The 13457-nt window shown below is 44.2% G+C and overlaps 1 protein-coding gene across 3 annotated transcripts in view; it reads right to left on the bottom strand.

The window, feature by feature from the left end:
* Positions 1-13457, bottom strand: part of LOC115096694 (discoidin domain-containing receptor 2-like) — a 262959-nt gene that overhangs the window by 64156 nt on the left and 185346 nt on the right. For all 3 annotated transcript variants that reach the window (XM_029611691.1, XM_029611692.1, XM_029611693.1), the window contains exons 8-10: positions 9915-10161; positions 6859-6954; positions 6428-6585 (exon numbers count right to left, since the gene is read on the bottom strand). In XM_029611691.1, the coding sequence (XP_029467551.1) occupies positions 6428-6585; positions 6859-6954; positions 9915-10161 (501 nt within the window). The remainder of the gene's footprint in view (positions 1-6427; positions 6586-6858; positions 6955-9914; positions 10162-13457) is intronic.

Genomic DNA, 13457 nt, shown 5'->3' with positions numbered 1-13457 from the left:
TGACCGCCACCAAAATATGACCTTTAAATTCAGGTACTTCACGTTACAGGTTTGCAGTGGCTCAAAAGGAGCTTTCATCGGCTGAGTTAACACCATGTTGAGATTCCAAGACATGGCAAGAGGTCTTAGGGGAGGCTTCAACTGAAAAAGGCCCCACAAGAAACATACAACTATAGGCTGTACAGAGATGGGCATACCATCTACACCTTGGTGGTATGCGCCAATTGCACTGGGATGAACTCTAACGGACTTGGTCTTTAAGCTAGCTTCCAACAGGTGTAAAAGGTAATCAAGCAGTTTTTGTGTACGGCAGGAGAATGGATCTAGAGCCTTCTGATCATACCACATGGAAAACCTCCTCCACTTCAGTCCATTGGAATTTCTGGTGGAAGGCTTTCTAGAAGCCACCAGGATCCGAGACACATCCTCTGAAAGATCAAGTGACTGCAGGATTAACCTCTCAACATCTAGGCTGTGAACGACTGGGCCTGGAGGTTGGGATGCTGCAGCCTAAATTGATCTTCATGATGAGATTTGGGGAGGTACCCAGACTGATCAGTCTCCGGATGGACAACTCCGGTAGGAATAGAAACCAGACCTGTCTTGGCCAATGAGGTGCTATGAGGATAATAGCCCCCCTGTCCTTATGAAGCTTCAAGTGAGTCTTCGCCACTAAGGTAATCGGAGGATACACATACAGAAGACCCTTGCCCCAGTGATGGGCAAGAGCATCCAAGGCTGGTTTGACCTTTACAGGGAGCAGAAACGAGTCACTTTCCTGTTGCAGGAGGACATGAACAGATCTACATCCAGGCTCCCCTAGAGGTGGAATATCCGATTTCCTATCTCCTGGTCCAGGGACTCATGGGGTCTGAAGGCTCAACTCAGCCTGACAGCTACCACGTTCTCCATCCCAGCCAGGTACATGGGCCTGAGCACCATCCCATGGGACAGGGCCAATGACCAGATCTGGACCACTTCCTGACACAGGAGGTACAATCCTGTGCTACCCTGCTTGAAAACATACTACATAGCTACCTGGTTGTCAGTTTGGATGAGAACAACTTTGTTGGACAACTGATCTCTGAAAGCCCATAGTGCATATCTGATCACCTGAAGTTCCAGGAAGTTGATTTGACAAAAGCGTTCCTGAACAGATCAGAGACCCTGGGTGCTGAGACCATCTGCATGAGCTCCCCACCCAGGGTAGATGCATCCATGATTAGGACAATGTGCGTGGGAAGACTTTGAAAAGAGATCCCTTGTTCCAGATTGGAAAGTATATGCCACCAGGACAATGATTTCCGGAGAGAGGGGATGTCTCAGATGCAATCCTGGAAGCTCTGAGTGGCCTGGTGCCACCGTGACCTCAGAGTCCATTGGGCTCTGTGCATCTGTAAATGTGCAAAGAGAGTCAGCTAGATGGTTGCAGTTATATGGCCCAACATCCTCAATGTATGCCAGGCTGACACCTGCTGGCTCTGTTGAACCTCTTTTGTGATGGTCAAGGTGATGGCCCTCTGGCGAGGTAGGAAGGCCTTGGCCTGAGCCGTGTCTAGCAGGGCTCCTATGAGGTCCAATTGAAGTGATGGGCTGAGATGGGACTTTGGGTGGTTGAGAACACTAATGGGTCCTAAAATGGGAAATGGAGGGCAATTTGTCGGGGCACTCAATAGATTCAATTGGTACCCTTGACGGATGTTGGACAGAATCCACTGGTCCAAGGTTATACTGGACCACTGGTTCGCAAAGAACCGCAGCCAGCTAGCATATGCTCCCTACGACCCTGTCAAAAACCCGTCCCTGGAGTTAACTGAGGAGCCGGCTGGGGCTTGGGGCTCTCTGCTGCCTAGGACGGCTGCAGTAGCCCTGATGGTGTTGACAGGAGCGAGGAAGAGGAGGAAAGTATTTCCTTTGGCGAAAGAAAGATTTTCTTGACCCTGGTCTCTCCGTTCTCCTAGAAGAGGAGAACTGGTCCGGAGTACTGGCAGAGAGTTGCTGGAGGGTTTCATGGTGGTCTCAAACTTGGGCCACAGCATTCCTCACCTATTCTCCGAAGAGATTCTCTCCACTACATGGCATGTCACTGAGTCGTTCCTGTATCTCTGGTCAGAGATCAGAGGCCTACAGCCATGCTATTCTGTGGGTGCTGATTCCCGCTACAGAGACTCTTGATGCTGCCTTGAAAACATGGTAGGTCACACAGACCTGATGTTTTCCGCACTCCAGGCCCTTATGCACCAGCAACATGAGGGTGTCCTGCTGTTGTTGAGGCAGCTGTTTGGCCACCTCCTGCATCTGCTTACAGATGTCCCGTGAGTACAGGCTCATGTAAAACTTGTAGGCAACAATGCGGAGAATGAGCATAGCTCTTTGAAACATCTTTCTCCCAAGAGCGTCCATCTCTCTATGGTCCTCCCCTGGGGGTGCCCAGGAATGAGTCCAAGAGCACTTGGCACTCTTGAGGGCAGCTGATCCTTATCAAATCTGGCAGCATTCTGGACGAGGTAGACCCTGTCCTGCCTTCTTATTAATGGGAGGCACTGTGAGGGTGTGTTCCCATATCCTCAGCAGTAACTCCTTAAGGATCTCATGTACTGGAACCACTACAAACAATCTCCTTAGGAGGCTCCATGGACTGGAGGATCTCAAGCATTTTGTGTCTATCATCCTCCTCCATCAATAACTGAAAAGGGATGGCTTCTGCCATCACCCTCACAAAACCTGTGAACTTAAGTCCTCAGGCGGAGACTTCCTTCATTCTTCTGGAGGAGAAGGGTCTGAAGGGAGAACCTCAGAGCCCTCAGAGAAAGACTCATAAGCATCAATCCCCCAGGGGTCATAGGGTTCCTCATCCTCACTGTAAATCACAAAGGATGGGTCCCTAGGTGCTCGGCCTTCGTCCAGAGGTGCAGGCACAGTTAGAACTGGATGGGGAGCAGCAGTCCTTGGCCTCTCTGCCAGTCTCGGTGGAGCTTCCTCTTCAGTGGAACTATTGACGACCACCATATTGGTAGGGGGAGGCCTCTGTGCCCAGCACAGAGGGCTGTCCTAAGAACAGACGCTAGCTGGGTCAGTAATGCACCAATTTGTACATTGAGCTTCTCCAGAAGCAGCCTGAGGATGGGTGGCACTGGGTCCAGTGCTGTTGGTGCCCTGCAGTGCCTGGTCCACCATTGGCAGGACTCGGCACTCTAGCTCCTCCTCGAATGGTGCCAATGCAAACACTGACTAGGAAGAAGGAGGGGTGGCCACATAGTCTTTGGATCCTCGAGGTGGATCGGTGATTGGCATCAGGAATGTTGGAGACCTTCACGGACCCCTGGCACAGATGAAGGACTAGCACTCTTCGTCATGGAGTCACTTCAGAGGCATCGCGGCAAAAGCCGGTCCATCCCCAAGCCTGGCACAGTATTTGAACGGGAATTGGTGCCAATGCTTCTTCAGCTTCCCTTGATGCTCTGCTCAGTCCTTCCCTTGTGCTGAGGCCAATGACGAGGAACCCAACATCCTCAGACTGGAGGAGCTCGACATTGGTCAGGCCTCCGGCACTCCTGTCTGCCAACAGCATCAACGGAACCAATGGTCCCACAGATGTCGATGACTCGGGGTCCATCTGTGCTGCTTCTTGGTTCTTCAATGCCGATGCCAATGGCTCAGACGTCTTTGACCTGAAGAGCTGCTCCATCTTGTAGAGTCAAAGCAGATGTCCCTTCATGGTCACCTGGGCGCATAAGCGGCAACCCCGAATATCATGTGATGCCCCCAGGCACAGAACAAATATCTCATGTGGAGCCGTGATGGACATGGTCCTTGGGCACCGGCAGCATCGCTGAAAACTAGACCTGGCCATGTTGGACAAACAAAAGGGACACGGACCAAAACGATGGCGGCAAGTGGAGATGGCTAGCCGACACCATTGCACTGCTGCCATGGGGAAAGTAAATTTACCCAAATCACCAAAAACCTTGACTAGGAGACACTATGGGAGGGCACTGAGAGGGACTCAGTGACAGAACGAGGAAAAATGTGGGAAAACCACAGTTTTCCACAAGGCCATAAAACAGTCAAAGTGATCTCACTCACACCGCTAGGCTTACAGCTCTGTGGAAACAGAGATTGGAGACGGACCCCATGTGGATGCGTGGTATAGGGCATGTTGGGCATGCTCAGTGTGCCTAGTCAAAGTTCTAGGAACTTTGACATAAGTTTTCCGCATTGGGGCTCTATCTGATGTCATCCATGTGTGAGGACTACCATCCTGCATGCCCTCTGAGAATGGACCTTCCTCTCTTTCAGACAGAATTTCAACTTCCTCAATATAGTCACAGCTACTCCCATCATATGAATCCTTATATCTAAAGAAAGAGACTCACAAGTTTAGGAAAACAATATTTTACCTATATAAGGTGACAGCGTCTTTCTTTTTTGAAATGGAAAAGAATATATTTGGGTGCTGTCCTGTGCCTTTTTTGCTGCTGGAATCACAGAAAATATTCCTTCATCAGGCTTCTGCAAAGCACAAAAAGCCTTATGTAGGAATTTGATAAGAAAACTCTGGGGAGGTTTCTCCAGTAGCTGGCAACCTAGTATCCAAATTTAACACCAACGTATGATTGACCTCATGAGTTAAAAACTGGAGGTTCAAAATTTGTATTTCTATTTGCCTGTGTCGTGCTGAAAACCACCCAAGATGTTTTTAATATGGTCGCTGTTCCATCATTAAAGGCTGCCTCGTTATACCCAACTACTCTCTGTTTGGTAGTACTTGTCCCAGCCTCTAAAGCCACTAACTCACTCATTTGTTTTTATTACCTGATCCAAGTAATTTTTATTGTGGAAGCAAGCTGCAGAGAGAGAGAGAGAGAGAGAGAGAGCCTATTGCACTCATGGCTTAGCTGATGTTGCAGGAGACAGTGGTAGCCTCACTCCAAAAATTAGTTCCTTATTATAATAAAAGGCTTTCAAGATTCAACACCCTCTCTTGGGAATAGCCAATTTGCAGTAGCTGTCAATCAAAATTCACTCTCAGTAGCTTACCTCTGCCCTAAGGGAAAATAAAGCTCTTTTAAAAAAAAAATTTTTTTAGAAAAATATAAGAGGGACTGGAACGGGAGACAGTAACTTTAAGAGGATCCTTTTCTTATCCTTTCCCTTATTTTAGATTCCCCTTCAAGCTCTACCAAGACCCCCAATGGGAATGGGAGCTAACAGCATCAGATCTCACAAACTCTGAATCAAACGGATGCCTGGTTCACAGACAGTTGAAACTGCACGTATTTTAGCTTTTTTAACACACATTTTAATTTAAAACCATTATGGAATTTCCTGCTGTACCACCAGAAGGTCTTCCATGAGCAAGAGGCAGAGAATACCAGAAAGGTCATGAGATCTGCCTCCATCTGTTGGGAGGGGGAGATAAACCCTATCATTCTGGACTGGTGTAGCAGGATCAGAAAGGAAGGTGGACTTTAACCTTTTTTGAAAAAATGTATAATTAGTAATTAATTGGTAGAGAATTCCATAACTGAGGTTCTATAATAAAAAGTACCCACTGAGAAGTTTCCTGCAAATGAGTGGTCTTAAAAGATGGAATGAAAAGTAACTGCTTTTCCACCAACTTTAAAGTATGAAAAGGTTTACATTCTGGAAACAAAAAGGGAGATATGATGACCCTTGCCCCTCATTAGCTTTAAATATCATAGAAAGTAATTTAAACTTTATATGCTGAGCAACAGCCAACCAATGAAGTTCTTCAAGCAAAGAAGAGATATCTTCTCTTACTGATCATCCCAAAACTACTCTTGCTACAGAATTCTGCAAAACCTGTAAGGCTTTCAAATGGCACTTAGTGAGCCCAATATATAAGGAATTACAATAATCAAATGTTAAGACAAAGTTTGAAAATCACCCCATGAAAAAATATACTTCAAATGTCTAAGCTTATAAAATCTTGTCTTGACTATGGATTTTATTTGTGTTATTAACGTTAATCAAGAGTCAAGCTGGACCTCTAAATCTCTCACATTATCTGAGAAAGTGAAATGTATCCCTTCAATTATCAGATTCAAACAAGCTTCAGGCACAGGAAGGTGAGAGGCCCATAAAGTTCTCCATTTCAGTCAAGTTTAAAACCAACCTATTGTCTCTCATCTACGCACTGACCTCTTGCAAACAAAAATTCAATAAATGTATGGTGGTCAATCGGGAATTGTAACCGTTATCTGTTGAAAACAATAAAACTGCTAATTAATAAAAATGGAACCTTGAACCAGGAAGGTTCAAGGTTCCATTTAAAGAAAACCCCAAAGTTAATGATCTTACCCAGGGGCTGCAGAGGAACGTGCGAGTCTCTGAGGCTGCCACGAGGACTTGTGCCCTGCTCTAACCTGTTGTTGCCGGAGTCTGCGTTCTCTTTTACTCTTACCTTCTTCAGCCTCTTCTGGACGTACTGTTTCCAGAGGATGAGCAGAATAATCATCAAAAGCAGCAGGATGATGGCCACCAGACAGCCAATCAGGATAGATGTGTTGGACTCATCCGTTCTTTCCACAGGCCGGCTGATGGTGAAAGGGGAAGTGGTGTCTGGGGAGGGAAAGAGTGGGGGCACATCAAGGGATTGTCCGTTTTCTGTGCTGTTCTATTTCTGTCCCCGACCTTTCTCCTGCACTATCGTTTCCCCCTTCTTTTACTGTCTCATGACCTTCTCTCGTGATGACCTTTCCCAGCCTCCTCCAATACTTTTCACTTGATCTCTTCCTCCTAGATTATTCCTCATTCACCGTTTTCCTTGCTTTCCCTTTCACACTTCATCTTTCTATCCTCTCATCTCATATTCCCCCCTACCCCCCCTTTTACCAGTTCTTCTCTCTGTGGTGTGGCGAGGAGGCTCCTGCGTGGTCTCTGCTGTGGTGGGAGGCAATGTAACCAAAGTGGGATAAACCATATCCATGTCTGAAAAAAAAAAAAGGGAATGAACAATCTCATATCAGTCATGCTCTGTGTCAAAGCTTCAATCTTCAACTTCCTTCTAACACTCTAGCCGGGAGTTTTATTGCAATGGGTATTATATACTGGATTGGTGGTGCTGTGTGTAGCAACAAGTCAAGGAGACAGCTACAGCAATCAATGTAGTGTACAACTGGTCAGACAGTATTTGTGTGTCTGCAGGGAGACTACAGAAATCAATCACTTGAATATTTTCCCTTTATGCGAGTGAAAGGGAGATTGGGGAGAAAGTGTATGTCAGCATGTACTGAGCTACTTAAACACTTCCTGCATATGAATAATGTGCAGCAACAAACATAAGTCTATTGCTAGTTTATATAGCTATTTCAATGCTTTGTTGCATATAAATGTAAGCAAACACTAAATTCTGACAATACTTTCTTACTTATAAAGCACAATAATGACAATATATATCAGCAAATCTGAGCAAAATGAGTAGTAATGGCATCATCAGAGGACCATATATATATGGGGAAAGACTCTAGGAACAAAGACAAGATAATGTTGGCCTGTCAAATAGGACCCCACACAGACTCCAACTTATACAAAACATTGTGGCCAGAATAGTTACAAAGAGATCTAGGTACACGAGTACAAGTCTTTTGTTAGACATCCTGGCCTTAGTTCAACTTATGGCCCCTTACGTTTTGGGCTCCGAAGGGAAATGAAGCCGGATATCTAGCTTGTAAGCTTGAGTGGAAATTGAGACTGAGCTGGGGACCTTATTAAAACCACCATCCAGGCAGGTCTTGTGCCTGGCTTGCAATAAAACGGAGGCCTTTTCTGTGGCTGCACCGCAATCTGGAATTCTGTGCCTCAGGAAACCTGGATGGAAGTTAATCTCCTGGCCTTCAGGACAAAGCTGAAGACTTGGAATTCTAGTGGCATTTAGGTCTGTTGGACTTCAAAGAGTTATTTGTTTTTATTAGGCCTTTTCCCTAAAATATACTTGTTCTCCAGATTTTTTATTTATGCATTTAAAAATGTAAACCTGCTCGATCTAAAATACTCCACAGCTTATAAATTACATTAATAAAATTATTGTACATAAAACAAAGCCATCTTCATGGCATGGGTCCACCCATTTGATTTTCCCCACAGCATCAACTATAATGTTAAGGATTAGAATTAAAACCCTGCAAGCAGCCACAGCTCTATCAGATACAAGGGTAATACTTTAAACTTAATTTGCCATTCTATCGATAGCAGGGATGAAGGGCAACTGCTGAAGTTGGTGGTGCACCAGAAAATTTGCTGCTGTCAGGTGCCCTACAACACAGACCACCCTCCTACATTACCCTGCGAGCACTACTTTTTTCCATGAAAAAAGCCTATCAAATTTATGTTCACAGCAACCCAATCCTTAGAGAGAACATGAGCAAATCCCTTAAAATAATCATCTAATCTATTAACAGTAGTTACAAAAAAATGTGAATGAAAAAATATTTTCCGCAAGAACATTCAAAACCGTTTTCTGTATGCAAAGGAAATTAATAAAGAGCAAACTTCTGTTTAAAATAGAAATGAGGAAAAGAGGATCATGATGCCGTAAAAGCCAGTGATAAGTACCAACATTTTCATAGCAAGTATTAAAGTTACACAAAAACTGGGTCTTTAAAATACAGACAGACCCTCACCAAATACAGAACAGAAATGTGCCAACGAAAATTGAATTGGAAGCCACAAGCCCATCTTTATTATGCAGTGCAATAATGGAAAAACAAACATTATCATTCCTCTCAAAACATCAAGCAATAAAATAAAAAATACAAAACATCATTCATAATATTAAAACCAAGCTAATAAAAAGAATAAATGTCAAAACAGGTGACGAACATCCAATAATTTAAAAAACTTGCATAAATTTGTTGTAATATTTCCCAAATGCCAATAAAATATTTTAAAACCAAGGATGAATAAAATATCCAATTATTAAACAATCGGGACGATACAGTAAAGTCCGCGGGAGAGTGGGCGAACGCCTGCTCTCCCGGCGCACGCACAGGCCACTCTCCTGTGCGCGTGATTCACTATGCAATGTCATTATTTTATGAATGTTAAATTGTAAACCACCTAGAAATGGTGATAGGTGGTATATACATTTTATAAATAAATAAATATTGGCTTTCTATATTTGTTTACTCACTCCTTTACTGTCTACCAATTGGTCCTCCTTACATTGCTAATAATGTTTATTACCCTGCAATTAGTATGAGATGCGCTAATCTTGCTGCGGGTTTTATTATAATTCTCTCTTTTACTGGTTTCAAAAGTTAACACAAGAAAATTTTGAAAAAGAACATATATCAATCATATCATAAATACAAAGGAAACAGTTACATAAAATAAATCCTTAATAATTGACATTACTTAGTCCACAAAGAGGGAGCAGAGAGCCATAGAAACAACACTAAACAAAAGTCAGAGAAAAATAAATATTAGGTCTCATCCAGAAGCAATAGGGGCTGGAACAGCTCTATTTTGGAAACATTTTCCAATTGTACCATATCATGGAAAATATACTTGGTACCCTGGAGCTTAATTAAACAGTTGCAGTGAAAGTTTAATAAAAATTGGGCTTTAAGAGCCAAAATTTTAGTCTTTAAAGCAAGAAACAATTTTCTCCTGGCTTGCGTTTCCCTAGCAATGTCAGGAAATAGAGCAATTTTCTTTCCCAGAAATAGTGATTCTCTTTTAGAGAAAAAAAAGCCCTTGCTGCGGGTTTTGCAGCGTGAAGTTTTCCACTGCCAAAACCTCTATTCCATACTGGGGTTAGGTTAGCGCTGAAAAACCCGTGCTAAAATAGGAGTTAAAACCCGTGGTAAACGTCAGCATTGCTCATTACATCAGCCCCGGTGGATTATAGGATAAGAAGCTGCATCCTTGGCAGAGGAGGAGGGACTTACCAGACTGAAAAGAAATCTCACTGATCATCATCCAAGTGTCTGCGAAGATGAAACGGCAAAGAATGGCTTTACCCACTCGCTGGTTCAGAGGGATGGTCACAAACCGGGCACTGGGGTTCTTGTCATCCAGCACAGTAGCAACGCCTACTGGATCTGGCTCCCACTCAGAGATCAGACGCGGCTTGAACTGGCACTCCACCTTCTGGAAGATCTTCACGCCCTTGGAAAACATGTTGTTGCAGTGAACCTGTTGGGAGCAAAGAGAGCATCAGAGGGCTTCCAGTTCATGATCCAAATACAGCCCCAAGCTTCTGTGCCAACATGATACTCAGAAAGAAAAACGCCCAGGAGGAGCTTTAAGGGAGGGAAGAAAAGACCCAGTCACATATGCAGATGAGCCTTCCTGTGCAAAAAAAAAAGGAAGACCATACAAAACCCTGGCTAAAGAGAGGAATTGAGAACCTGTAATCTGTCCAATTCAGCCCATATCGTCTTTCTTTCTCATCCTGCTATGCCAGCCTAGAGAGGTGGGTTTACTCGCCCTACTAGTACATGTTTCCCCAACCAGCCTGCCATGGCACACTGCTGCGCCTTCAGACCTGATCAGGGGTGCCATGGAAAAGTCACCACTGCCTGATGCTCAGATACAGACCAGCACCTGGGCTCTGCTCTCAGTGCCTTGCTGCAACAAGCAACATCTGCAGGAGCTCATTTCTAATTACATGTGTAATCATGCACAGCAGGAGCTCCACAGTTTGCTAATTAATGGGCAGCATGCAGGGCAACGAGTGCTGGGACCCTGCTTTATGGGGCATGCACACTGCACACAGCTCCTCATCTTCCCCATCCTTGAGTGAGATGGGGACAGCATGAGCTGAGCACTGGATGTGACTTACTCAGGGAGCCTAACCTTCAAACCCATCCATAGTGCAGCATTTATACACGTACGTGGATGCGCAGACATTAATGCCAGTATTTTATGAACTGTGTGGCGGGAGCTGCACAGTTTAATAAAATACCACGTAGCTCTTCTCCAAAAGTATGCACATCTGTTTCAATACATGTGAATATTTCCAATGCATGAAAACACATACTTTCTCTACCTATTTTATAGACATATGCACGTATATAACATATAAGCATAATAAACCCCAATTTATTTGGGAAGGCAGCTTTATATAAAATATGCGGGTACACTGTTTTGAAAACACTTACATGCGCAAGTTCGTGAAATCACAAGTTCATCGATACCTTTGCTAGTTCTCTCTCCAGTTCATCTAGACCCGCTAGCAGTTCACCCTGAACCCCCACCAGTTCACTCAGACATCCCATCAAAATGCTGCAGACAACAGACACGTCTGATTTCACTTGTGTGAGTCAATTAGAAGGTGTAAAAGTGTATGAATAAGTTTGAAACATAGAAACATAGAAATGACAGCAGAAGAAGACCAAATGGCCCATCCAGTCTGCCCAGCAAGCTTCCCTCATTTTTTCTCTCATACTTATCTGAAAATGTATACGTGTACACTTCTTACAAAATAGCAGCTACCACCATGCACTTCTGAACCCCCGCCCTGGAATGCCCTTAGCTCCCCTCCCCCTTTTTTTTCCGCCGGTAAAGCATACATATGAAATGGAAAATGCACATATATTCTCTATGTTTATAGTATAGTATGTGTGCATATGCTATTTTTACACAACAAAACACTTTGAAAATGTATTCCTCGGTTTTGGGAGTAACAGCAGTGAAGGAACCCTGACAGCCACATGCGGTAGCCAAGGTAACTATCCGAGCTGGCTGTCTATATATCACACTATGCTTTCCTGCACTTATTTATAGAGGGGGCAGGCTCATTGTGACTGGTTCATGTGTGTTTTTGTCCCCTTTCTCTCTTGGTTTTAAAATTTGGAAGAGACAGGCGAGGCTTTTGATGCTTCTCTAGCTCATTTTTTGGCCATACCAGTCCTCTCCAGGTCAGCACTGCTTGCTACATGGAGGAGTGTGTACTACATAACATTTTTGTTACTGTAGGTATGCCTTGGGCTTGAAAAGGTTGTGAAATACTGTACTGGCAGATGGATACACACCTTTTTCTGTGACATCATCACTGGTTGCCAGCCACTGGCAAGGCATATTGTTTTGGTGTAGCAGGATATTTATCTACCAGGTTTGGGTTTATTCTCTTCCTGGTTGAGTATATGCAGGGCCTATTTTACTGCTCTGTGGGCTAGGCTGCTGGCTTTTGTTACCAGTTCAGAGAGCTCTCCCAGCGCCAGTGGGGTTTCAGTAGAGTTCAGAGAGTGAGCTATCTTTTTATACCTTTGAAGGATCCTCTGTGAAGAAAAACAAATTTTCCCCCATCTCTCTTCTTCCTCCTCTGCCCCACTGCTCTGGTTTTTGCCTCTCTCTTAAAGTTAAAAGAGAGAGAGAGTATGTTTAACAGTGTGCTGGACAGTTTTCATTGGCACTGCTGACTTAATCCACTGTATAGGGCTAAGTTTTTTTGAGGGGAGAGGTGAAATTCCAGGCTGTTTGAAATCCTCTCCAACCTTTGTTAGTCTGGTGAGCATGGTCAATGCTGTTCAGCTCCTGGGAGCCAGTGCTTTAGCAGTATTGCCAGCCTTTCTTGCTCAGTTTTTGAGAAGAGTAACATTTCCAAGGGGGGGGGGGGGTGACCTTAAAAAAACCTCATTTTAGCCAGCACTGATGACAATCTTGACGAGTCCTCTGTTTTAGCCCTTGAGTGCTGTGACAATTTTCCTGAATTTACCTCAGCTCAGGCGGCTGTTTCAGCAGGAACAGCTGCCTCTTTGAAATCCATCATTTCTGCTGCAGTTTTCTCCTGCTCTGCACACCGAGGAGCTTCTGTTTCTGACTCCTGTGGGTAAAAATAACGTGGCAGTGACTGTGATCACCATCGCTTCTAGTTTTGGGTATTTTTCTCCCAGACTGATTTGATTTTTATACCACACCTTCTGTACTATACAGAGGCCTGGAGAAGTGGAGTGAGGGGAGGAGGAGGGACAGTCCCCTCTCTTCCTGCTGGTCAGTGTCTGGTCCCAGGCATTTCAATGGTATCACCTGTGACAAGAAAGCAGCCCAAGTTTTCTTCAGATGAGTTTTGGTTCAGTGGGTTCCAATATCATGGTCCCTCCAGCTTCTGCGTAGAAGACAGTGAAGAAATTGATATTACTAATTCCCTAGAGGATGGTGAATTATCTTCAGTTATCCACCTGCTTTACAAGGATGACACCATCTCCCTTATTTATCAGGTAGTCACTTCTCTTAGGATTCTAAAGATGTCACTTCCTCAGTGGGATCCTATTCTCCGGGGTGTCTGAAAGTCTAAGGCTTTCTGCTGCATTCTGAGGTAGAAAGTATACTCCTTTCTGAACTAGAATCCAGAGTTTGGTCTCAAAGGTATTACAGCTTTAAATAAACTTTACTTCTGCAACTTTGAATGCAATCCAAAAGACTTTTTCAAATGTTACAAGTTGTTGCATTGGCTTCTGCAATATCCTAAAAGACAATTATCCTGATAG

The sequence above is a fragment of the Rhinatrema bivittatum genome, chromosome 8, assembly GCF_901001135.1.
Source record: "Rhinatrema bivittatum chromosome 8, aRhiBiv1.1, whole genome shotgun sequence".
NCBI classification, from domain to species: domain Eukaryota; kingdom Metazoa; phylum Chordata; class Amphibia; order Gymnophiona; family Rhinatrematidae; genus Rhinatrema; species Rhinatrema bivittatum.
The sequence above is the reverse complement of the archived record's forward strand: the minus strand, read 5'-3'. Positions and strand labels throughout refer to the sequence as shown.